Consider the following 27,986-nt stretch of genomic DNA (forward strand, 5'->3'; position numbering starts at 1 on the left):
GACCTACATCTAATGCAGGTTTCTCCCAAATGTAACTTTGTTCAAAGATGTCAACTCTGTACAGTGCCTTCAAGTCAGTCTTGACTCCTGATGACCACATGGACAACTCCATACAGGTTTCTTTGGCAACATTTTTCAGAAACAATTAGCCATTGTTTTCTTTGAAGGGCTGAAAGTGAATGACTGGCCCAAAATCACCCACCTCATTTCATGCCTAAGGCAAAACTAGAACTCTATCTCCTCATTTCTAGCCCAGTACCTTTAACCACTGAACCAATCTGGTGCTGTACCCTAAAGGCATAAGAACTGAACAAAAAAATTATGACACCTGGCTTTTTCATTCTTATGTTCCTTTCCAGAGAATTATGGGAACAAATGCCAAGGAATGGAATCCCAGTCATGCTTTCACATTATTGACACTTGTTTTAATTCATAAAGATCTGAAATTTGTAGCCAATTGCCCCCAATTATCTGTCAAAGACCTTGAGCCATGGACTAAATTCTGTAGACTCAATGTGAGAAATAGTAATATTTTGATCAAATGACCATAGCCCAAGTGTTCCATGGTCCATATTTTATTACATTTATAGACTACCTTTCTTCAATTAAATCAAAGTATATTTGATCTCACAATAACCTGTCAAGTTGATTAAGCTAAGGTATAGTTTGTCACTGAAGGCTACAAGATTGCCTTGATAGTTGAGAAACTAGTGAATATGTGTTTTCTAAAAGAAGCATTTTGGCAACTGAACCACACTAGTCTTTAAGAAAAGATTACCTTAGCTACAGGAGTGGGGAGGAATTTATGACTTGCTAAACTTTAACATACTGTTCAATAGGATAATAAGATTATAAACAGGATAATAAAGAAGATGGCAAAAAGATTAATCTACCATTTTAATATTTTAAATCCAAATTTCCCTTTGGAATAATTCTTCATTTTGGAAAAAATATGCATTTGTTGGTTACATCTAACATATTTAGAAATGTATTAGTTTATTAAGATGAACATATCTAGAAATAGCTAATAATTTCTCAGTTAGAAAAATAATGTTTTAATAATAATTAGAACAGATTAAAGGAACTGCCCTTCTTTGGATATATTCAGATGCAGACTGATTGCCTCACTGGATCTCTACCCTTATTGGACAGGATCTAGCATTTATATAAAAAGGGTATATTCCATCCTTTCATGAGCACTGTAATGCTGGATAGGAGTAATGATTGCTGAGGAAGAGAGGGTGGGTTAGATCATTATGGGGCAGTGGCACCTTGCTAACTTCCTCTGCTACATTACTGTTGAAGTACTATGATGTTACACAGAGGACATGGGAGAAAATAAGGGAAGCATGGTTTAATGTACAAATGAACAGGTTTGACTGATAAAACGTAGAGGATAAACTTAAACTGATCAAGAGGGAAAGTGAAGTTTACCTTTGTTGAAGTTATTTTAGTTCTGACATGTTAGTGAAATACAGAATACAGGAGAATTGTTACAGATAAGCAACAGTGCTTGATTAGCTGCAAGACAATGGTTTCTAGCTTCCTTTATTATTTACAAGGCATCTATCCTGAATTATTATTAATATGTAAATATCACCAAACTGTAATTAGCCTATTAGTTTGTCAAGAAGCAGGAGATTAATCACTTAAAAAGCTCAAGGTTGATTGGCAATCTAGTAAAACTTGGTCTAACCAAAAGAGCGTATTCTCTTCAAAACATGATTTTAACAATAAAATAATCCCATGTATACATCCTAGAACGTGAAGCCAACATTAATTACTCTGGACTGTTTTTTGAAGAAAGCAAAAGCAACAAAACAAAGCAAAACAAACAAGCGCGTAGTACACCTCTGACATAACACGTCGGCAAAGAGAGTCAGGAGTTCTGTGTGGAAGACGCGGTTTCCTTTGCTCTGTCTTAACTTCTCTTTTTAGTCCACCCCACCCCACCCTCCCACTCCCCCACCTACCCCCACACTTTTCTGTCTCTTTCCTGATTTGGCTGCTTAGGGACAGCCAGGTAATGGAGAAGAAATTGAAAGGGAAAATACAGGGAAAATGTAAATGAAAAGAAGTTATTATAACTGTTATAATGAAGTGCCTTTCATTTAAATATAAGAATGTAACGCTGAAATGAACTTGTGATCCTGAAATGCATTTTTAATGAGTTTCCTTTTTATTTTGCTGCTTCAGTGGCATATTTTAAAGACCCTTTGAAAAAAGCCACATTAAAAAACCCCACCAAATGCCACAACATGCAAAATTGGATATTGGTTTATTCCAAAACTGCTGATCAGGAAGAGTGGCTCTTCAACACAAAATGTTGCAGTCACTTTATTTAAATGAGTTTGAATTTGCATTGTGATGTGCCATTCTGATTTAGAAAAAAAAATTAGATTTTCAGATCAAATTGACCCAGCCAGTGAAGCATTAAGGAACTGGCAGGTTTAGTCTGAAAGGCTCATGTTATATCAAACCTGCAGCTGGTGGAAGTCACAGAGCACCAGTTGGAAAACAACTTCCTCACTGAAATCATCCTCCTATTACCTTGTAAGAGTTTTGTTCTCACATATTTTTCCCTCTCATTCTCCCTGTAGGCGAACGCCCCTTCCAGTGTAATCAGTGTGGGGCATCCTTTACTCAAAAGGGCAACCTTCTCCGCCACATAAAGTTACACTCCGGCGAAAAGCCCTTCAAGTGCCACTTGTGTAACTATGCTTGCCGTCGTAGAGATGCTCTCACGGGCCATCTGAGGACCCATTCCGGTAGGTGTCCATGTTAGAAAATTCTAGAAAAGTTTTGCTTGCTGCTTGGCCAAACCAAATTATATCTAGACAATTCAAGATGAATGTAATTTTACTTCAGGTTTCTTCTAACCTTGACTGAAACCAAGGGCCTACTAGCCATTTGGTTAGTTTGCATTTCAACTAGAGTTTCAGTTAGACTTACACAGCATATTTTCTATCAGTCTATATGCAGCCCAGCAGTCCACATAAATGTTTCTCATGATCTTTTGCCTGTCTGTCAAATCAGGAGAGTGTCAAGCATATAGCAAGCTACAGGTTTGATTCAGAGCTATTTATTATTTTCTAATAAATGGTTGGCCATATATTAGGGTTGTAAAACTTGGTGAATCATAAATCTGCAAGCTTACTATATGGCCAACAGTTCTTCTACCATACATGATCCCAACCAAAGATACATAGTTGGGGGTAGCATGGGTTTATTTGATAACTAGAAACCAGCCTAGACAAATCTGTATTCCAGGATAGAAGCAATATCTGATAAATTCAGCAGCTAGAATTTCTTCACCATTAGATATAAACACTTTAATATTACCTGCATAGAATGTGGGCTTGAACCTTTGCATTTATACAGTTTCCAAGTCAAAACTTCATGATTAAAGCTTTTCTTATAGAAGAGATGCAAAATGACTTTTTAAAATGATTTTAAAAATCAGGCAGGTTTTGCTCATTATTAGATTTATTTGTATTGAACTCAAACCTTCAAGCCAGAATTGAGCAAATTCTGATTTGGCAAAATTACATTTCATCTCTTTAGTGGCCCTTTTTTCCCAGATGTTTTGAATCGATAGGCCTCTTGTCATTACAACATGACTGAATTACATGCCCCAAGAATTGCAGTAAAGATTGTCCTTTGCGTGCTTCTGGATGGCTGTTGAGTCTGGCTGTTTGTACATGCTTGATTCCGTTATTATCAGGACTATGTTATCCCAGATCTCTTTTAGTTTCTGCAATAAATTCCATTTCCCCCTGCAGTTGGCAAACCTCACAAATGTGGATATTGTGGTCGGAGTTATAAGCAGCGAAGCTCTTTGGAAGAACATAAGGAGCGCTGCCACAACTATTTACAAACCATGAATCTTTCAGGCGGCCTCTATCCGGGTAAGAGTACAAAGCAGAAAGGCAAGATTAGCTCCACAATAAGATGTCATTATAAGGCCCAACTCTATGAGCAGTAAAATGCTCTCTTGGAGCACCAACATTTTTAGGATCAGTATAAAGCAGAGCTGCAGAAAGCACTCAGGGGCGGAAGGAACTGACCAAATTCCCAAAGGCAGAGAGATTGAATGTGGGAAACAGCCACTGGCCTTCTTGTCTGGTGACTGTTGCTCAGTTGAGGGTACAGCAAGTGATCCCTCCTCTGTTGTTCTTTGCCTTGCCTTTGAATAGCTGCTCTCCTGCTGCTCACACCCTCTTTCCCTTGCTTACTTTCAAATAGTTATACCTTCTTGGAGAATTATATATTATGTTGTCCTTACTGTCAGACCAAGAGGCAGCTATCTTTTCTTTCTGCTTGCAGGTCCAATAGTTTGATCATCTTTCTCCCCTGCCTTTCTCAATCAGCAACCATCCTTGTCTCATTTCCCCCACTGGCTCCGATACTGGGAGTTAATACTACTCTACCTCTTCCAATATCAGATGCTTGAAGTGAAAAATGAAGCAGGAATTATATCTCATGTTTGGGGAAGCTCCAAACATGAGATACAATTTTTTATCTTCCAAGGAAAAAAGTTCTTTGAGATGGGGAAGGAAGAATTTTAGCAGGAATATTGTTTCTCCTATTCCTGTTTCAGCATCCTTGTTAATCAACCATTTCAGTGATTGCATGTATTAGACACACACACACACACACACACACACAAATGAATGCAGCTATTCCATGTGAAAGCAATGGGACAATTTATGCTTATTCCATTTTTGCCAAGTACACAGCATATGGACATGCATTAATAACGTGTACAGAGAAACAGATTCAGACCACTGTCTCTTAAAGTTGAGATAACTGGGCTACGGTAACTTCAGATTGCATGTCTGAATGGGTAAGATATGAATGATCAGACTAGGTTACATACAAGTCTTCTGATATGCCATTTTTAAAAGCACATGTTCATTTTACATTGGAACAGTTTGAAGTCAGAATGCCCTGCAAGGCTATTGCACACAATTTTTCTAAAGGCATACTTTAGATCACTGGAAACACAATACCTAACATTGCTATCAAACACTATATGGTATGTAATGTCCTTTCAAGAAAAGATACAAATTGTGTTGAGTTTCTTTAATAGGGAGTAGATAAAGCGTTTCTGATATATCTATCACTGTGTATGGTGAGATGGAATTAAAACCCCTTTGATCCTGTTAATGCATTTTAATGATTTGTTTGCTCATAATTACATTTCTATGCTGGCAAATCATATGACTCATGGCAGACTACAGTAAAAACATAACCAAATGCATGGGAAACCAAATAAATAAAAGGTATATAAGAATCCATAAAGCAGAAGTAACTCAATGAAAATAATATCATTCCCAACTAAATCAACTGCTTCAGTTGTCACCACCATACAAATGGGTAGTCTTCAGAGTTCTGTAAAATAGCTCAGTTTTCACTGTGCTGCAGAATAATATCAAAGCCTGCGATGACTTAGCTTTCAGATAGGCTGTTCCATAACAGGGAGGGGGCACTTGGCCACCATCAAGCTAGGAATAAATGACCAGCTCAGTTGGGATATGATGTAGCACAGACTATGATGGTTCTACCTGGAGAAGGAGTCCCTGAAGATACTGTACTTTCTGCAGTTTATTAAATGTCAGAAGTGAAAGGCTGCCTTAGACCTCATATGCAGATGCTGCATTTAATGTTCTTTGGGCAATGCTTGTGTAGCTGTTGCATTTTCAGAGAATCTAAAATGAATGCCAGAAAAATGCTGGAAAGCAGCTGGGATGCTTCTGACAGTTCATGTTGTATGACCCCTTTTGTTTTTGCTGAGTAAGCAGGGAACGTATAAATATAGCAAACTGAGACACCAAGTGGGATTACTCTTTGTTTCTAGATTATAGTGAGCAACTAGGAAAATTTGTCTTAAACTATTTATTTCAAAAATAATATACACAGTGGAGTATATTGTGACCAGTCAAAATATGACAAAGAAATGTGCAGGTATTTGAGCTCACCATATCTATTAATCAGGCTAGATGATACATAAAGCAGAGTATAGCACAGAAATAAAACAGACCAAATTAAGCTAGATATTTTCACATGAGCTCTGTAGTTCTGACTTGGTTTGGTATAGATGACTGGAATTACTTTGTACAGATCCAGTAATATAGTAATATGCTTGTGCAAAGAGTCTGAAAATAATCTGGAATCAGTTCACACAAGCCCCACATTTAAAAAGCTCAGGGAGATGAACAGTGATTCAGGACAATGCTTCAGTAGGTAGCTAGAGACCTAGAACCAAGTAGGAATGGAAAGGGGGAGGGTGTGTGTGTTGGGATGATGCTGGTTGGATTGTGCAAAACCATTCTTTTGCACAAGAACAACAGATTGCAACACAGAGGCAGGAAATATGGGTGGTGATGATGGGCTATGAGTAGATATATAATAGTATGTGATTACCACCAGGTAACCATGGTAGGAAAAAAAGGATTATGTAAGCTCCAGCAAATATGCCCTTTGTGAATGTACTCTTGACAACAAATGGTTTGTACTAAACTAATGAAAGAGTGAAGTTCAGAATCTGTTGCTCTTCTGGAATAGCACTATAGACAGGGCTTTTTGAGCTGCTTACAATGAAACAGCAACTTGAAGGATTAGAAACTGTTATGGGGTAGAGGAACGGAATTCCCTCCCACAATGAAAGGGGGAAGTAGAAAATGATTAAAGATCACTGCTTCACTTAATTTGTGTTGGGTCTTCAAATTAACCTTCATTTCGAATTCAAACCAGGAGTCTCATAAGCAACCTGTAGAATAACTCTAGAGAAGTTATTCTACAGCTTCCTCGTAGCTTAGGAACATAGCTAGATGAATCTTTTCCATACCAAAGGGAGATGGTCTTCCTGACCAGGCTCTGCGCTAGATTTCAATGAGGCCTTCTTCTCTATTTCCCTAGGAAAGCATACACTATATAGCCTCTTGACTTGTCACTCCCCGCTGGAGCTCAGAGAGAAGAAACAGGGAGTCATCACAGGGCACTTCCTTCCTCCTCCCTTGTGCTATGCAGCTACTTTTTGTTTGTTGGTTTTTAATAGCAGCTGCACCCACTTGCCAAGTCACTGGTTACCACTGTCACAAGCCATGCTGTGCTTTTATTGTTACTGTTGATTTGTTTTGCAGAGAAGGGCCTTGCTTTAAAAAGTAGGTGGGACAAAGAAATGGATGAAACCGGGAGAAAAAAATAAATCTAAATTGAACTGAAGCTTAATTCAAATTAAAGCAGGAACCATTCATATTATTATGTCCACATATTTAATACATTTCATCTTCTCTTGCATTAAAAATGACATGGGTACTTGGATTCTGCATCTCTATGAAAGAGGCATTAGTATCAGATACCCCAAGCTGCTTTTCTATTTGCTGCATCTCAGCCCTAGAGACTAACTGCCCACAGTGTTTCAGCAAATTTTGGAAATAAGTGTGCCTAAAACATCTGGTCCCCTTTAACACTTTTTTTTCCCAGTCATGAAAGAGGAAACCAACCAGAGTGATATGGCCGAAGACCTGTGTAAGATGGGATCAGAGCGCTCCCTTATGCTGGACAGACTAGCCAGTAACGTCGCCAAACGTAAGAGTTCTCTGCCTCAGAAATTTGTTGGTAAGAATTAAATGTTGCTCCCTCTTTTTCCTGGTTGGTTTCTTCAAATTTATTATTTCTCTATAACAATAGAAACAGCAAAATAATTAACCAAGAAGTGTGGATTCCAAGTTGCTCTTAGCTGTGGTCAAGTCAAAAATGTACAAAGATTTTGGATCACTCCAACAATTCTGCCATGGTTGAAAGGGTCCAAAAAGTGTTTTGCCTCTGCCTCTGATTTTGCCTGGGGAGGGGGGGTAGGCAAAGTGAACAGAGAAATAGTTGCACACTGGGTAAGATGTGTAAGATGGGCAAATGGCACCTGCCCTTGGAGGGGCCTCTGGGATGCAGAAACTACATCCTTAGCAATTTGACTAGTCTGGGATGGAGTCAATTATTTAGCTAGACTGAATCTATGTCTTTTCAATTAGAACAACTCCCACCATTCCTGCTTTGGCAACTGGTGCTAATTGAAGTTAATCCAGCACCTTGAAGAGCCATGGATTCACCATTCCTAAAGTCACCCTTCTGAGAAATCTGTAGTGTTCTACCCCTCTGAGCGTAATAGAGCAATTGAATGAGAAATAAGACCTGACTTGGGCAAAAACATTTTTTCTGATTTAGCAGTTTTCTCCTCTGTCCCCTATAATACCCCCCCCTTTTTTTAATGAAAGTCCACCATGGTCTCTAATTTAAAGTAACTCTACTGGTCCAGTGCTTCTTCTGATTGATTCCACATTATCAAATCTCAGCTAAAAAAAGAAAAAAGAAATAATTAGCAGTAATACATGATGTGTTGAGAAAATCCATCTTTTGCAGCCAGACCTACTGATTATATGTAAAGTTTATCAACACAAATGTGTTAATTTTTATCATATGGCTTGGAAATGGAATGAACAACACCTGGGCTACAGTGTGTTTAGTACATAGAAGATAAATAACTATATGTGCAGAATTTTTATTAACATTTTGAAAATTATTCACCCAATTCACTATACCCAGATTCCTATCAGTGCTCCTGAAACAGCATGGAAACCATACAAAATTGATAAAATCCCATCTGTATAATGTTGAGCACTTCAGCAGTAATTCAAATACACAACAAAAATGATCTCACAAAAGCCTTAGTCTTGCAGAGCATAATTGCATGCTACAAGCAAAAGACAAAAAACAAAAAAACCTAAGGAATAATAGCATTTACTAATTTCTGAAGAGAATGATATTGCCAGAAGAGCTGCATAGGCCTGGAGTTCAAGAGATATGACATGTTCTCTATTGCCGCCCAAAGACATTTGTAATGAAGGCAGCCTTGGCAGAGCCTCATCAGATGACCTTAAATTGTGGATAAAGAATTACTCACAGACTTTCCTGTAGGTTCAGAAACATTCACTAGAATAAAGTGTCATGCTTTTCTCCAGAAGAATACAAACTCTGTGAATGTGGAAAGAATGGGGATTTTCCATAGCTTTGAGAAGAGTACTTTTGGTTAAGGATTTGTCCTGATGTGGGAATAGGGGAAGATTCAGTTTTCATGCTCTCACTTCCTCATCCTCATAGTAAAAAAATCTTGCCAGCTATGAGGACTAAGAAGAGTAGCGTTTCCTGTCAGTTATTCAGAGTGTGGCGTAAGAAGATAACAATAATGACAGCAAGATGTTTAGTAAGACCCAGATGTAAGCCCTAAAAAAGATGAGGGCTTTATCAAAATGAAATCAAGGTAACCCAGATTTTTTTCCTTTAGCAGCCACAATTCTGCTTTGGTTGTAAGAAAGAATCTCTTTTCCCATTGGGTGATATTCTTTCTTTCTCTTCTCTGTTGTATTTCGGATCATGCTAATGTTTCATTACAGTTCTATATAAGTAGTGTTTGATTTCTAGAAAAAGGAGCATTTCTAGTCTGAAACACAGCTTAATGTGGAAGTATTCTTAGGAATTAGTAATTTACAAAGTCTGATCTTCTGCACTAAGTAGAGAATTGGATGAGATGGTGAAGAACCTTGGATGCCCAAGATTAGATGCCCTGCTTTTTAATTAAAAGCAACTGGAGGGGAATTTAATTTAATTTAAAAGCAACTGGAAGGGAATTTCCCAAGCCACTGTCCCAGTCTAATGAACCTCCTTACTCCCCTACAAAAAGCTGCTATTCACCCATGCAGGAATACTAGTATGTTTCCAATTCTGTGGAAAAACAGCTTTGGGACATGATGATTTTCAGCAGAGGTTGGAGAAAGAGGCACTTACTCTGTTACTTCTCTGCTCCTCTGACTGCCGCTTCCCACCATACATATTTACCTTCACTAACACAAATCTGATACCTTGGGAGGGGAAATAGAATGTGCAGAATCATGGCACAAAAACACTGAATAGCATAAGTGGCATGTACTGTGTACTTCATCCTTTTGCCTTGTCCAGGAAATTGTCTTTGCAGAGAATCGAGAGATCTGTGAGAAAAATAGAGGGTAATCTCCTTCCTGCTTCTACTTTGAGCTTTCCCAGTTGAGGGCTTCATGCTGGTGTCACCAGTGGGAAACAGACCTTTCTCAGCTCAGCTCTCCTTCTCTGTGCAAGACCAGTAGACTATGTCAAGCTGTGTCACAAAGGGGCCATGTTTTGGAGTTACCTCTCCCAACCCAGAACTCTATCAGAGAAGCTCCCTTTCCTCAGAGGGCAGGTGTATGTAACTTCTGACAGCTCACCAGGTATGGTGTGGCGTGTCAAGGCCCACATTCCAACGGCTCAGATTCTGTCAGCCAGATATGGATGGATGAAGGGATGCAAAGGAACCTACATTATTCTCCCCAAGTTTGGGAGGGAGGGGACTTCACCCTTTTTTTTTTTTTTAATCTGCGCTCAGTCGTTACCGACTCTGCAGTGACTGCTTGGACGAGTCCTTGCAGTTTTCAAGGCAATTGTTTCGGGAGTGGTTTGCCAGAGCCTCCTTCCTAGAGCAGAGCCCAGCTGGCGAGCGCAGGAGGTGGGGTTTCCGTTGCTTCGTGCCCTTTTCGGGCGAGCGCGGTTTTTCGCGCTTACCGGCAACTGCTCCCGACTCCTTTTTTGCAAGGCGCCGCCAGCATTTTTCCTCCCACCGGAGTGAGAGTACCCATTTATCTACTCACGTGAGTTTTCGAACTGTTGGGTTGACAGGAACTGGGGAGGAAACAGGAGCTCACCCTGCTAACGCGAAGGCTGGACTCGAACCGCTGAAGCGTCGACCATTTCTGGCCGGCAACTTTCAGCATCATTAAGCCGCTGCGCCACCGCTATTCTGAGGACTACCAAAACAGAGGCAGGCAGCAGCTCTGCACTGCATTTTGCCCCCTCCCCAGGTCATAGAAGAGGCTGGCAAATAAAAACTCCTTTGTTAAGTGGGGGGAAAAGTCTTAATGAGCAACTGTGAAATATAGGGAGAGAGAGATCCATGATAATTTCACACAATGTATGGCAAATTTAGATTTCAGAATCAGAGACCAGAATTAATCTGGCTCACTGCACATCAGGATAGCTGTAGTAAATATCAATATCAAGGTAAAGGATTGAATACGCATAAAACTCAATAGTATTGGAATGTTAAAATGGGAATGAGATTCTAGGAAATTAGAATAGAAATTAAAAAATCAAAATGGCAATTTAGCTGCGTTAAAATAAGTTTTAGGTCCTTTGTTCTATTAATATTTAGCTTTTAAAAGTTTAAACTGTTTTTGACCCAGAATGGTCTTCAAATCATGACTTATATTAATCAAACAGGATAACGGTCACAAGCATGTCAGAAAATTGGAAAGTTCAAATGAATTCCAGAGATTCTGCTAAAATGTGTTAGAAATATTTCATTTCAGAATCTTTGCATGTGTGCATGCCTTCTCAACCTAGTATCTTTGTGTGCAGATTATTCTTATTTTCTGTGTCACTGAAAGTTCTGATTGGCCAGTGCTCGTACTGTATCTTGAAGAATATTTCAATCCCAAGCCTAACTTTGATCAATTTTGGATTGCAGGTGAGAAGTGTGTATCTGATATTCCCTATGATGCAACCACCAATTATGAGAAGGAGAATGATATGATGCAAACCCATGTCATCGACCAGGCTATTAATAATGCCATCAGCTATCTAGGGGCAGAATCTTTGCGCCCTCTGGTGCAGACACCGCCTGGTGGCTCTGAAGTAGTGCCTGTCATCAGTCCAATGTATCAGCTTCACAAACCCCTTGGAGACAACCATGCTCGAGCCAATCATGCAGCTCAGGACAGTGCAGTGGAAAACTTGCTACTACTTTCTAAAAGCAAGTCCATCTCTTCAGAAAGGGACCCTTCACCCAGCAACAGCTGCCAAGACTCCACTGATACCGAGAGCAATAATGAAGAACGTAGTGGTTTAATATATCTAACAAACCACATAGCACCTCATGCACGGAATGGCCTGTCCATAAAAGAAGAACACAGGCAGTATGATCTCCTGAGAGGAAGCAATGACAGCTCGCAAGATGCTTTCAAAGTAATCAATGGCAGTGGGGAGCAAGTAAAAGTCTACAAATGTGAACACTGTAGAGTTCTGTTTCTAGATCATGTAATGTATACCATCCACATGGGCTGTCATGGGTTCCGTGATCCTTTTGAGTGTAATATGTGTGGCTATCACAGCCAGGACAGGTATGAGTTCTCTTCTCACATAACTCGAGGGGAACACCGCTTCCACATGAATTAAAACTTTTGCTGTATATAGTATTTGGTCATACAACGGGAGCTACATGAACAGCAGCCACAAAAGAAAAAGAAAAAGAAAAACACAATGAACAAGACAGTATTCAATAAAAATACATATCAGAAGGATGGGCTGCCAGAAATGAACTCTTCTTGTAGCATGCACACATAATACAATTTTATATTGATAATAGTGGTTTTTTGCAAACATAGGTAATCAGAAATGTTAGTGTAGTAAACAGAAACTTTTTAGTTAAGTGGAAGAACCTTTTTCTTGCTAGCAGCTGCTTCTTGCAAAATCCCACTCCCTCCCTCTCCTCCCATTAAAGTCAGTTAATTGTGCACACTCATCTCTGAATTTGACTGAAAACTAGAAAGACAAAATTAACATGTTTTTATGCTGTTTTGAAAACATACTTTTTACACCATAAAGCTTTTTGTAATGATTTGGTATATTCACTAAATCAATAACCTATACCTAGGACAGGTTAAAATCACTTGTTTTTCTACCAAATCCTTGTCTCAACAGAAAAAAATATTTATTTTTTTTCTAAATGATAAGACATGAATGCCCTGATCACATGATTCAGTTAATGGAAGCTGAGTATGGCCAGAAGAATTTAAAGTTGTGTTGCTCTGAAAATAAAGCAGCAAAGTAGCTATTACGTTCATTAAATACCATTTTCATGAGTTAATCAAAGAAAAACCCACTTGCGCCAATTAATTTGCAGGAGCATAAAGTGCTTTGCCCCAATCCAGATCTTTTAAGTAAAAATATCTCAAGGGCCAATGATTCAGTTCTACTCTCAGTAAAACTGTAAACTAATCTTAAACAGATTCAGTGTAAATCAACTTCAAAGTCTGACTAGAGAAATACAGAAGAAAGCCTATTGTGAAGTTTAAAACAATTATATATATATATATGTACTGTGGTATTTTTATCTACTTTTGCCTTACGGCAGCGCGGTGTGCTGTTTCTCATGCAACTGAGTTTATAAAGCAAGTTGGAATCCTGGGAAAGGGCAGGGTGGTGCTGTTCAACAATGTTTTTTTTCCCCTTAAAAACACATCACCGTCACTTGTGTAATTTTTAGGCCTAGTAGAAGGGAGGGCATTGTATTAGGGCTATTCTGTGAAATTCTATTTTCACTTATGAATGTTGATGCTGTTAGCTTTTAGTCCTATTAGCAATGGATCAATAAGATGATAAATAACACATGGCAAACTACATATATGCAGTGTAGCCTAGCTTCATTTGGTTCAGTTGCATAAGGCTGCTTCATATATGTCCAAAGTTTTTCTGTAAAACATGCCCAATTGGGATGACACCTTTTTTATAGATCAATTTGGCACATTATTGATAAATGGCCCATCTTATTGCTGATTGTAAAATTGATGACAAATCCCCCACCAATACACTTGTTTGTATTGTAGGGAAAACTACAAAGTTGAGGTTATTTGGGGGAGGTATTCTTTTGAAAAACTCAGTACTATCAAGTTAAATCATATTTGCAAACCTCATGCTTTGTTCAATTTGCACTCAAAAGTGCATCTTTTGTTTTTATAATAGTTTTGTCTCTGTACTTCAGCTTGAAGAATTTTGTGTGCATCAACTTAATAACAGTGAAGGGCTGCCAATAGAAGAGAATATGGGTAGCTCAAGGTTGAACTGTGGCGCCCTTGGGGTTCTCTGAGCTTGGCTGTTTTCTTGCAAACGTTTCGTTACCCCGCCAGGCAACATCTTCAGTGCTAGTATGGGATGGGGTGTGCTCTCTGTTTATATACTGGGCATGCCACTGTATATAACCAGGCTCAGAGAACCCCAAGAACTCCACAGTGAAAGGCTGTTCACACATTATTTAATTCAAGTTTGCCACGGGTATATACTGAATAGGGAGTCGCAACCACGTCAGGCACATTAATAGGTGCGCTTAGATGACACATTTTACCAAACAACATTTGTCATACTTATACTGTACACATTTTTAGTAGACGTTTTAAAATGATGAAGTATACACCTAAAAATATGAATGTGCAAAAGCTACCTGTATTACTTCCCCTTTGTTGGCCTCTTCTATATCTGGCTTTTAAATTTGTGGTTTCTAGGATTGGCTTTTCACTGCTGAGGCTTCACACTTGATTCATCATTTTTCATGAGCACAAGCTACCCAATACATTGCACACATTGGTTTTTCCCAAAGGCATGGATTGATTGCTGTCCTCAGTTTAATCAGTCCTGAACACAGATTGATTCCCTTCCATGGAGGAAGCTGATCTGTGTCCACATTCCTTGGAATCTGGGGCTTGGCTCTATTCACTGAACAAAATAGGCAACTCGTGCATGAACATTAGAGTGATGATGGTTCTCTGAACCAGGGAATCTGAAGCAGTTTGGTGTAGTTTTTAATGCCCACAAGATAGCCATATGACACGAGTACATTTTAAAATAATATACTTCATCTTTATATAGGTATCAACTAATATATTATCAGAGTTTATGGTCGGTCTTGTTCTAGATTTTCCTCTTTATCTTGTAATGGAATACCTGGATATTGAAAGCAAATATAGTTTAGGGAGGGATAATATTAGTAATCTACACTGTATTGACAAGGCCCATAGTCAGAATTGTCACTTTTGCCTCTCCCCTGTTCCAAATGAGTCTTGTTTTGTTTGAAAACAATAGCCAGGCTTTTATTTTTATGTATAGTTTTGATAAATTGATACTAATTTAAGTTTCTTATGATAGAATGCCTCGCTTCTGTAAATAGCAACTGATAAATGCTTTTCAGAATTTACATTTCAGCTTTATTTTGGCATTGCCTTTTATACCTGTATTTCACACATTTTTGCTGTGGTTTTATACTGTAGTCCCAGTTACTTTTTCTGAACAATGTATTTAAAACACAATGAAGTGAATTTCATAAAACACAATGAAGTGAATTTCATAAAAACAAAAACAGACTGTAAGTAACCTTTTATCTGAAGGCAAAGATGAATCATTTTGCAACCCAGAGTATTTGGGACATTTCTTCCAGGGTATAGAAGGTATGGCATGATGAACAGTTTTCAGATTCTGGCTGTGTATACATACAATTGTGTTGAGGGGAGAAAGAGAGAGAGATCACAAGAGAGAAAGCAAAAAAGAAAAAAAAATTACAAACACAAGGATATGCAAACCACTTGAGCAAATACTACCCAAATGTCTCTTAATGCTGCAGAGGAATTGCCTTTTCTATAATCAGAAGAATTAAACTGTAGTTCCACAGTGCACTTTAAATAACACTGTTTTAATTATTAAAAAGTTTTATTTTACTGTTCTGACCAGAAATCAAAAGTTACTCCTGTTCAGCAAAGATCCTACAGCATTCATCCTCGCAATTTCAGCCCCTTTTATTGCTTTTTGTTGAACATAGCAATAAGATTCATCACCATCTACTATCCATGTTCTGTTTCCAGTTATGTGGGTACTATATAGCAGTGTCCCCTTAATTAAAAAAAAAAAAGGAGGCAACCATCAATGAAAAAAAAATACATACCCATGCCTTGGCAAGGAAACTTTAATTGACATTTAGAATCATTTAAAGATAAACTAATGAGCCATTCATCAGTTCCCTGTTCAGTTTTCATGAAGCAATGCAAGGGATTACATTCATGTAGGAAGCTAGTCATTAAAAATACAGTAGATCTGAGAAGTCACTATTGCCTTTTGATAATTTACAGTAGACAAGAGGCATAATAAATAAATAATAAGGGAAAAAAGAGTACCAGATGTTAAGCATTGGAATAGTATCTAAGCAATATACTTCGAAAACCTGAGTAAAAAGTGCAGCAATTCTAAACAACTTGTTTACATAAGGCATGAGGAACTTGCAATTTTTCAAATGCTGCTGAACTACTATTCCCAGCATTTCCTAGCCAGCATGGCCAGTGATGAAAGACAATGGGAACTACAGGCCCACGAGAATTTCATTTCCATCTCCAGACTTCTTGCTTATGGGAATCTCAATTCTGAATGTTCTTATCTGATGCTGGAGCTTTGGTTCAGGTTAAGGATTTCTCATCCATCTTTTACATATGATACCTGGTGATGAGGATGCTGTACTAACATGTCATCAGTCAACTCATGTAGATAGACATAAGACTTTTTTTCAGACCTAACTAGGAAGAGGGTGAAGTAGATGACCTAACGTTTCGCTTATTGTCATTCTTAGACCACTAACTGTTTAGGTGCAGTCTTTTAGTTATTTTTCTGCTTTGTGAGGATAGGGATCAATTAAAATAGACTCCCTGGAGCTAACAGAACCTAATAATTTACATTAGGTCTGGACAAATTATTGCTTTTCTCACTGCTTATCCCAACATATTTGTCCTTATCCTGGCAGAAGTGTCTTGCCTGTTCATACCCAAACAGAGGTCTTAAAGCAACCAGATACATTTACAATTTTGGGTACAGCTGGATCGACTCTTACGGCTAAAGAGCCACAAACAGCAATAATAGATCAGGAATGTCTTGGCATTTCTCACATTTTCTGGTTGGATTAATAGAATGCATTATACTTTGATTTCCTTTAAAAAAAATCTCAAAAAATTCAATAATCCCCAAATCCTAACTGGTACTGGCCAAAATAATCATGGGACATCAGTGCTTTGTCAGTTACATTGTCTGCCAGTTGGTGTTCAGCTGAACATCAGAATCTTGGTGCTTATTTTTGAAACCCTGAACAACTTGGAGTCAAAGTACCTCAAAGCATGTTTTCTCCCATATGTATCTGCCCAGGAACTTTGGTCCTCTTTAGAGGCTTTCCTCAGGTGCCTCTATCAAATGAAGAGAAGTAGGTGGAGACAGGAGAGGGGAGCCTTTTTAGTTGTGGAACACAGCTTTTGAAATACTGTCCCCAGGGAGGCACACTAAGCACCTACAGTATTTTGATGTATTATTCGGCTAAGATATTTCTCCCAAGTATTTTTATAATTTTGTAGCCAGATTGATTTCAGGAGCCCACACTGTATTGGAATGGTAGCTGTTATATGTTTTATGTACTTCCCATATGATTATAAGTTATCTTACTGTTTGTTTATAGATAGTTTTCTAAAACATTTTAGTAACTTGTGCAGGCACTTTTGATACTGAGTAGATGAAAAGAGTTCATTAACATTGGAAAGAGCTTCCCATCCCTGATGTACAAGCAATTCAAGTGACCAATGACAATCCAGATCCAGAACTCAGTTTAAATTCAGTTTAAAACATCCTAATCCATAAATTGAGAGACAGTTTGATTTAGTGGTTAAGGCACAAGCTAGAAACAGGAGACTGCGAGTTCTAGTCCCACCTTAGGCACAAAGCCAGCTAAGTAGCCTTGGGGCAGTCATTCTCCCTCAGCCCTAAGAAGAAGGCAAATGGCAAACCACCTGTGAAAATCTTGCCAAGAAGGCTGCAGTTGCCAGGAGTCAAAGGGACCAACACTCCCCTCCAACAATAAACTGTTGAAAATGTGTCTCACACAATCAAGAGAACCATGGTATTAAGATTGCATATAAAGTTGCATGCTAATGGGGAAAAATGTTTTTGTAAAAAAAAGAAAGAAAGAAAGAAAATCCTAGCACAATGGGGAGCAGCTACACTCTCTGTTGGAGGCAGCAGCCATGGACCTGTTCCAGGACTTCACACCCTGGCAAATTAATCAGGAAATTTAGGCTTTATTAATCTGCTGCATTGTCTGACTATGTCTTTGGGGGTGTGGGTATTTTGGGCATGTTTGTAAAAGTATCATGGGCACTGCCAGAAAATGGCTGTTGTGAGAGGAGCATCACAGAATAACCAACATCATGACAGCTGTCAGTTACAAAAAACTATTTTCTGAGAAGAGCAAACTAGTGCAGTTAAGGAGACTAATCTTCCAATGAACCTGAGCACAAGGCAGAGTCTGGTTTGAGCCTCAGAACATGAATGAATCTTCTGAATCTATAATTTTCTGCTACTATAGAAATCCATTTCATGAAAGAAAAGAAAAACTTTTGGAGCTAAAAGATAGTAGAGGTGATGTCTGAACCACAGAATGCAATCCCACATCTTTGAACTCTTTTCTGCTTCAACAGAAGCTCAGAAAAGAAAAATAAAGGCTGAAGTATAAATAACTTGTTCCAATAAGTTGAATACAAAGCAAAGATAGGGTCAGAAACCTAAAATACAAACCCACTTGTATGAAGTCTCAATTTTATTTCTTATCCAGTCTTGGTTTTATCTCTTACCCATGTTTTTGCTCTTACAACATACTTAGAAGCTCACAAGATCAATTCACCTAACTTACTTCTTTCATATCTCCAAATGAATCTCAGAAATACGCCCCATCCCTAGTTTTTCCCAGACACCTCCATAAGTTTATTTCTCACCGCCCCCCCCTCCCCCAACTCCTCCAATGCTGTCAAAGGCCTTCTTCACTCCAGGCAATTGGTTTTGTTTTGTTTTGTGTAATGAACTGAGACTTTGGTTCTATTTTATCTTTGTTTGCTTCCCAGAGTGCCTTGGTAGATGGGCAGGCATGTAGATATGCTAAATAAATAAATAAAGTCACTTCCTACCTCTCCCCACCCCAACTGGACCACTCCAACTCAGCAGTTATGTCCCCACCTCTTCCTCCTACATTAGGAAATACAATTTTTCCCAATTGTTCTGCTTCTATTTCAAAGCAGCTGGAAGTGCTTCAAAATGAAATTACAGCCTCCAATTACCATTATTTTACCTTTGTGGAAAAAAGATAGCAAGTGGTAGCCACATTTCACTTTTCACAAAATTTGTTCAGCAAGATTTCATAGACCTATTTCCCAAACATTAAATTTAAGAATAATAATTGATAAATCACAGATAACATATTGACCCAAATCTTTCAGCAATAGAAAGAATTGCATGGGGTTCGATGGAGCTTATCCCAAGTAATTAGGTATGTGATTGCAATCATCATCCTTGAACTTCTATGATATCTTATTAGAGGATTGTCTGGTTTTGAATGTCAGTAAGTTTTTAGGAAGCGGGTCTGTTTCTTTGGACATAGATAGCAAAGCAGGATGTAAATATGTATCTGTGTCACAGCCATAATCATGGATTCTTCTTGGGGTGGATGCTATGGAAGTTTCTCGTGATGTATTTCAAAATTTACAGTTACATCCCAATATGAATAATTGCCAGACTCAGTTTGAAGCAGTACAGTTCCAGCATACTTCATTAGTTGTGATTTTTTTTCACATTAATTTGTAAGCATACAAGAATATAGTTAACTCAGTTTCAGGGTCAATTTGATTGTATTACTTAGCAATTTGTGTTTAACTCTCTTAGAGCACATTCCTGCCTCTAATCATCCTATTTCTGCTTATCTGACCAGAGAAACAGTATCTTCTCTTCCTGCAGCCTATGGAGTTACAAGTCTCAATGTTTCAACTGCCCAATATTTGTGTAAAGCTCATTCAGAACTCTGCTCTTCACAGAGCTGTTAACTACCATAATGGTTATGCAAAATCATAGAAATTCCAAAAATTTGCAAAATTTTAACAAGATGCATTACATTAGATACCTAAAGTCCAATCAAACAACAATTAATATATTGTATACACATCAACCTACGGCAGATCTTGCTGAAATATTACTTCCAGGAGCCCCCTGCCAAAATTATCAATGGTGAGGGATACTGGAAGTCAGCAGTTTCTACATGGATACAGATTTCCGCACATCCATATTGCTTCGTGTCTAAATTATTGACTTTCAAGCACTCCTAAATATTGTTCATGCCTGCTCCTTTCAAATATTTACTTAGCTGTGTTCACTTAAAGATGTCAGTTAAAACCTCATGGCTGCATGCATCTGCACAACATACTAAACATTTTGTGCTAATCCTGGCTAGTTTCTTCAGGTGGCTTACCATGTTGTGTGAACACAGCCGTTGACCTTCAATGTGAATAATTATGCAAATAAAGATGGTTTGTTTATTTATTCTTCACTGCCATCCAACTCTAGGCAGACTTTGGGCAGCTCAAAATATAAAACAACAGAAATATAATGAACATAAAGGAAATAAACAAAATGGCAAATCCAGACAGCCACATCAGACAGACAGCTACATCATATGTGACATATGACAAAGATATCTAACAAGGGGGTTTCATCCACCCTACCCCAAGGCCTGGGAGAATAGCCAGGTCTTTAAGGCCTTCCTGAATGCTAACAGGGTGGAAGACATCCAGATCTTGGGGGAGACACACCTCATAATGGGTTAATTCAGAAATCAAGTTGTGCATGTTATGTGAACAGAGCATCTTTCAACATGGATATGCAGTCCCTTCAGGAGTAATTTACTGCCCATAACTGGAACCAAATTGAAGCAACTATTGAGTAAGAATTATCTATGAGCATCACACAAATTTTATGAGTCAATTATTTGAACTGTATCAGGTAAAGTCATATATTCTGTCCATCTTAATGGTTTTTTACAAAACTGTTAGAAATATCCAGATGAAATCATAGATGAAGGAGAAGTAATTCTTTTCAAGTTCTCAGTCCATGGAATATCTATAAGTTATAAGAAGTTTCCTAGTTTTTATCTGGCCCCACCAGACATAAGGATCGTGCACAGCAGAAGCCAGCTGCCATGTCCTCCCTGTTACAAATCATAAACCAACGCCTTCCTGTCCCTTGGGAGAAAAAAAAAAATAAGGTTCTGGTTTGTAAGAAGTTCAGAAAAAAAAAATCTACACCTTGCAGCAGATAGCAGGCCTCAGACTGGCTGGGTGAGGAAGTTAATCAGCACAGCGCAGGCTGTTTGGGATGAGGCCCAACAGATGGTTAGTCTCTGAAATGGTAAAACGGGAAGCAGATGTGGCCACTGCTTCTCCGCATGCATAACTGGGAACCAGCCAGTTGGGGAGAAAATTTGCATAACAGGGATAATTTGGTATCAAAACTACCGCCTTGAAATTATCTGCATGGATCTGAGCGCAGTCAACTGTTTTCACTTCTTGTTTCCTACTGAGTTTAGCCAGATTGAATTTCTCAACCCCTTTACCTATAACTAATTAATTCAGAGATTATCACGCATGTGAATATGAACTGCCCTAAGGCAAACATTCAACTTGAGGAGAACTCAGATAAAGTTCAAAAAAATCTTATTAGAACAAATGACGTGCAAGCTTTCAAATTTGCGAGGAATCTTCACCTGGCAAGAGGGCCAGAAAGCTAGGGGAAAAAAAACAGAGATGGGTGGAGAACATGGTTTAAGCCAGGCCTCCAGTAGGTCACCTTCTTAGCTATCTTAAGTGCTTACTGAGAAGAAAGACAGGATGAAAATATGCCATTAGTTAAAAAAGGGTATATTGGGATTGTCTGACTTGGTATTACTTAATGTGTAACTCTTGACCCTTCTGGAAAGGTTGTAGCCTTCCAATAAAAGAAACAGAAGCAAAAACAGGCTTACGCAGCATTTAATTCTGTCTAAAATAATGCAAAATTTGCCCTTAGAAATTGCCTGACTTCAGTGAGGAGTGGGAAGACCTTTAAGAAAAGCTACGTTTGCAGTGGGTCGAACCTTTGCAAGATCAACCTTTCATCTGAGCCAATCATAATCACTTAAACAATGCAACCACAATGAAAGAATATTTTAATTGGGCAGGGGAAGTGTTGTGCTCTTCCTCTGAGATTCTTGACCCAGACTCCAGAATAAGTTGCAACTTAAGTGCTTTATTACATAATAGTTTTAGATACAGAACACTTTCACAATTCTCCATTTTCTCTCCTCCTTCCTCTTCCTGTCTCCTGCAATGCCTCCTGGGACTTGTAGTACTACATTGCAGAAAGCAAAGCAGTTCTTATCTATTGCTAAGATGCTGATACAGTGACTATATTTGAACAGGCAGCTATTATATGCCTATGGTGACCATATTTCCTTGGAAAAAATAAAGGACAACCCTGAAAAAGGGGCAAACCTGAAAGAAGTTCATAAGGATAAAAACATTCAATCATCTTTATAACTTTGCTTAACAAAGGAAAATTCAAGAGCAAAACCAAGAAAAACTATACAAAAATTCTAATAAAAATATTTAAAATCAAACAGTATATGTAAATTTATTTTAAAAAGACAATTCAATATCCATATTTTTCACATGAATGTGAAAGACTGCATTAAGTGGAAACCATTTGTACAGTAAAAGTTAAATCACCAAAATAAAGGACAAAAGAGATTTGAAAAATAAATCTAAAGGATAGCTTTCTGAAATAACAGACTGACCTTTATAATAAAGGACATATGGTCACTGTATATACAGGTATATGCCTCAAAAGGGGTATTATTGTTGTTATTCAGACACTACTATGGCTTTCCCTTGTCATGTCACTGCTGCCAGCCTCAACACAGCCATACATTTTTTAATAATATTCAATACAATGAACATAACAATAGAAATCAAGAATGAGGTAATGATGTCATACACATAGTTCTTGTTTGCTTCATTATCCAAAATGTTTCGAGATAAAGTACAGCAAACAGTTACAACTTGGGAAAAATTCTCACTCTTACAAGCAGCCCTATAATGACCATGACAATCCACAAAAGTAGACAAAATTGTTTGTAGCAATTGTATCATGAGGTTCCTCAAGGTTCATTTTTGTCCTCATGCTATTTAAGGCTGACCACTTGGGGAGATTATCTGGGTTAAATTACTATTTGCATACAGATTCATAGGTGTCCATGAAAAAATGGGATGAAAAAATGAAGCATGCAGTGATGTCATAACACAAATCTCACACTTTCATACTTCCATCCCAATGCATGAGCGCGCACACACATCAGCTCTGTACAGATGATATCAAGCTTTATCTCTTCTTTCATCTAACTTTGATAAGGCAATCCATGCCTTGTCAATGTCAATGAAGCAATCAGAGGTATGGTAGGTGGTCCAGCTGCCCAGGTGCATGATGTTCAAGTAGTTCAGGGGGATTCCATTACTCTTGAAAGATCAGAAGCAGTCTACATTTGTTCCTGGATCTATAACATCAACAGAGGCACAAGGGTCTTTGTGGTTAGGTCTACTTAGTCTGATATCCTAAGAGCAACATTTCTTGGGTAGAAATAGTCTCAATAGAAGAGAACATCTGTAGCTCACGGTTGAACTGTGAAATTCTTGGTGCTCTCTGAGCTTGGTTGTTTGCTTGCAGATGTTTCATTACCCAACTAAGTAATATCATCAGTGCAAGCTGATTACTACTTGGGTAATGAAACGTCTGCAAGCAAACAACCAAGCTCAGAGAATACCAAGAACTCCACAGAAATAGTCTGCTCTGGTAACTTCTCATTGAATTACTGCAATATGTTGCATGTGGGGCTAACTTGAAGATAATGGAGAAATTTAATTCAAAATAAAGTAGCAAAATTATAAAATGGGTCAGGCAATAAAATCATGTAACAATTAACAGATTACAATCTGTTTTCAGAAACAATTCAATACCTTAGTTCTGATTTTTAAAATTCTGAACAGATTAAGGTGAGAATATCTCAAGGAATGTCTCCTCCATTTGTACCTGCCACAACACTTCAATCATCTTCACAGGGTTTCACCAAGTGAAATCACTATCAGGCAGGGCTACCGTTTCAGGGCTACAAAAATCCAGGCAACCACTAAATGCCATTGGATTTTTGTAGTCCAAATATGTAACAGTGTCTTAGAGGACCCTCTCAGTTGTGGAATGGCCTCCTCACAAAGATACCTTTGTGCCCATAATTGATGCATTTTAGGTTTCTAGCGAAAACATTTCTCTTCCAAGCTTTTTTATAGTCCTCTTTTAAAATTAAGGGGCTTCATTAAACAGGAATCATCGTTTTAATACTGTAGCTTTTCATGCTACTTATTAACATACATTCTTTAGAACAGCTTTTACTATTTTATTGTTTTACTCTTATAATGTTTAACTTTTAAGTAAATTTGTAATCCAAAGATCTTCATTTATTGGCAGATCAGAAATATAATCAACAAAAAATATAATTAACAAAAATATAATCAACCAATAAAACACTGAGGATACCTTTTAAACACTTGTTCTCTCTCTCTCATTGGGAATGCTTTTTTTTTTTTTAATGTCACTGTTCTATGTCCTTAAACAACAATTTAATAATTTTGCCAACTGAAGCATTTCTAGAAATAGGGACACCTGATGCTGTGATGATACTGAAGATCTAAGAACATGACCAATTTAGGAAGGAAAAGGAAACAACCATCTTCTGGAGTTATTCAGACTGGCACCATGCGCAACCGGTGCCTAAGCTGAAGTAAATGGGAATTGAAATTGATGGGAAGGGAGCAACAGTACAAATGATTTGTAGAGATCCCACAGTTATCAGCATTTCCTGGAAAAAGCGAAGAATGGTTTAAATCTATTGAGTGGAGTACCTGAAAGAACAGACGTCTTTTTCCTTTAAAAGCCCTACTAGTGACTCAGCCACATCAAGGATAGATAATTAGCTCCTAGCAAAGAAGTCAATCTCAAATGCCTGAAAGGAGAGAAAGGAAGACCGCAAGACCTCTATTAGATGTTATGGCCTAGCTCTTAAATGGCTGAGCAATATTTTGACTATTTAAATCAGAAGAAATGTACCGGAAGTGTACAGAACGCAAGGAAAATGTAGAGTAGCAGAAAATTGGGTGGAAAATTAACATATCATATATAGTAGAAGTTGCTTCTCCTCATATTAGCCATTCTAAACAAATGTAGTATGGAGTTAAGATATGACTTTTAAATAGTTATTTCTACTTTTGCTTGAAGATATTTTTTACAAGGACTAAGTCCTGGCACAGTAGGCATATGGGCATCTCGCTACTTTGAAAGTATCCCAGAAGCCTTTTTCAGGGCCATTCAGCCCCTTTCATATAGAAAGCTGTACATAGGTTGACCTTACCTTCCCCCTTCCACATTAAGCACATTCAGGCATAGTAAGAATGAGATGAATAAAGAGGAGATGCGCAACACCAGTATGTTCCTATTTTAGCGACATTTTAGGATAATTTTCTACTACTGGAATGTGCCATTTCTTATTGAAGAAAATTTTCAAATTAAAAAAAAAATCTTAGTTATTATGAGAGTTGCTTTTTAAAAGTTTCAGTGTGCCATAAAACTGAGACACCTGTCAAGATCTCTGATGAAAATAGGCCAGTTCCATCGTTTCCCCTTGCTTTGACCTGAAATGTAGAAACCAAATAATGGATAGCATTTTTTAAAAATGCCCTTATAGGACTACTGGCATTGCTTTACCACCCTGCTCCTGGGCCACCCTGTTTTAAATCATGCTATTACCTTAGGGTTATTTTCATGTCCTCAATACATAAAAACACAGACCCAAGATCACCCTGAATCCCCCAGCAGAACACAACTGTTCAAAATTAAAACATTTCTAACATCTAAGTAATTCCCATTGTCTTGTATATAGACCAACAAAATGCTTTTCCCAGTTTATATTGTGTCCCTGACTAATAATACAAGAGCCATGTTATGTTCGGTGCGATAAACCAAAATATAAAGGTGGTTTGCTTACAGACAGAGCCTTTGATCCTCATTTTGCAATGTCTAAAATCAAATCGGGAAGTCCCCATTTTTTCCATTTTATCCAAATCAATAAAATATGGCTTCCAGCTTCAAAAGAAGTTTATTAAATCAAAAATTGGGATTGGTTCTTTATATTGGCTTGTTCTGGAACTGTTAATTGTAGTTTTCTGACTAGACAGAATGAGAAGCTAATGTTCAGCAGAGTCTTCCTGAGCTGACTGCACACACACCAACATGAGGAATGAAGGGGGTCATACATGGGCAGCCAATTATCCATCTGCATCTTGGTTTGTTAATCCAAATTGGGCCACTGATACTCTTCTTGGCCTTCTTTTATATCTTTCATGGCTCCATTCAAGATAACTGTACCACTACCAAAACCAAATCCATATTGTTCTTTATTAAGAGGAGACAGAGACTCTCCTTAGGGACTGAATTAGGGACTGAATTTACTTGCAACAAAGCAAATACTGTAAAGGACATTTTTTAAAAAAATGGACAAATACCAATGGGCAAAAGAGAAGCCCAAGATAAACTATGGGGAAAAGGGGTGGGATTTCCAGAAAATAGGGAAGAATCTTCTATACCCTTCTTGTCACGTTCTCCAGGATCTAGAGGGAAGAGACAGAAATACAAAATAACCTAACAGCTTTCCCTCTGCTTCTGCTTCTCCTAAAGAAACTGCTTGCCTAATTTCCTTTACAATGAAATAAATGTTCCTTTAAAAGAAAAAAAAAGCATGATTTCCACACACACTGTGGCTTGTATATTTTGGAAGCTTGCCTAGTTTGGAATAAATATATTAATTATAGCTTTTTTTCTGAATTCCCATGTGTCTTTTCTCTAATCTCTGAGTGCCATCCAGTTGAAGCTAGTACACATAAGCTTCTAATTCTAATTTTTATTACAAACTTTTATATTCCATTTCCAACAGAGGTACTTAAAGTAGATTGCTTCAATGATTAATTAATATCACAAACCTTTTTTTAAAAAGCATGGTTTACATCTTTTATTTGAAACTGAAAATTTGGGATGCACTTAAGCAGCAACCTAATCTCTTGCCAGTTTCGTTGGTTTGCAAACTCTGCCTCCTTATAACTGAACTTAAATGCAAAAATGAACCATGTGACGCTACTTCCTGCACTACTAGAAGAAGCTTTGAAAGCTAAAATTTGTGTATCAACTGGCTGTTACCTAAACCTATTTCTGTAAATGCTTCCAGACAGAGGGCCTGTAAGAAGTTTCTGTGAAAGTAGCTTGTTGAAAGAGAAGGACTGCAGTAGAGTGTGTCTAGTTAACCAGCAAGAGGGAGAAAGACAAGATTGTAGTGAAGTTCTTAATGATAGGAACACAACTATGAACATACCACATTCATACAATATTCAGTAGCTGATAGTAAATGTTGATATTAATCATTCATAACCTGAGTTACCTTTTTACTGCTAACACAACTCTTGCACTAAACATTCCAACTAAAAATATTTATTTCATCATAATTATATATATATATCCCTTATCATTTAACCTTTATATTATTACTATTAAATTAATATTATTTCATTATCATAAATGGTTGATTAAACAGTAACTTTTGGCAGGGACAACTTCTCTCACAATTGAAGCATTACGACCAGAAAAGTCATGTCAGTCACAAAAGAAAAGTCAAAGCATGTCTTATGGAACCTTACCATTTTATCCCCAAGTGACCCACTTAAAGAAATACTAACACACAAACAGGAAGGTTATTGAGTAAGGTTGTTCCTGTGAGTATGCATGATTTTGTACGGTTTTAACCAATACTCTCTTCCGACTCATCCATCCAAAATATGTTCTGCTATCCCCACTCTGCCTCCCAGAATATTAAATGAAGTGTTATGTGTTTATTACTTTGTATATGGAATTCCTATGCTGAATTTTCACAATATGCAGGAACAGATAGGAGATTCATTTGGTGTTTATGATTCATCTGTAAATATTTGTAGACATTCCCTGTAGAGTTGTCAACTGATCAAGGAGTAGGAAAACGAGAAAGAACTGTCTAACCTGCCATGACACTGAACACCAGCTTGCTTGCTCTGCATAAATTATAAGGTAAAGATTTTTACAGTGTTATTGCC

The 27,986-nt window shown here is 37.8% G+C and overlaps 1 protein-coding gene across 3 annotated transcripts in view; it reads left to right on the forward strand.

The window, feature by feature from the left end:
* IKZF1 (IKAROS family zinc finger 1) overlaps positions 1-15,617 on the forward strand; it is an 83,446-nt gene extending 67,829 nt beyond the window's left edge. Inside the window, exons 5-8 of one of the 3 annotated variants that reach the window (XM_088150116.1) lie at positions 2,601-2,768; positions 3,783-3,908; positions 7,489-7,623; positions 11,594-15,617. In XM_088150116.1, the coding sequence (XP_088006242.1) occupies positions 2,601-2,768; positions 3,783-3,908; positions 7,489-7,623; positions 11,594-12,300 (1,136 nt within the window). In that variant the 3' untranslated portion in view covers positions 12,301-15,617. The remainder of the gene's footprint in view (positions 1-2,600; positions 2,769-3,782; positions 3,909-7,488; positions 7,624-11,593) is intronic. The other 2 variants (XM_088150118.1, XM_088150119.1) reach the window with 2 other exon arrangements.
* Positions 15,618-27,986: the final 12,369 nt, after the last annotated feature.

This window comes from Python bivittatus, unplaced genomic scaffold, assembly GCF_059951505.1.
Source record: "Python bivittatus isolate LINGU-HERP-01145 unplaced genomic scaffold, Pbiv_v1 ctg000610_np1212, whole genome shotgun sequence".
Lineage (NCBI taxonomy): Eukaryota > Metazoa > Chordata > Lepidosauria > Squamata > Pythonidae > Python > Python bivittatus.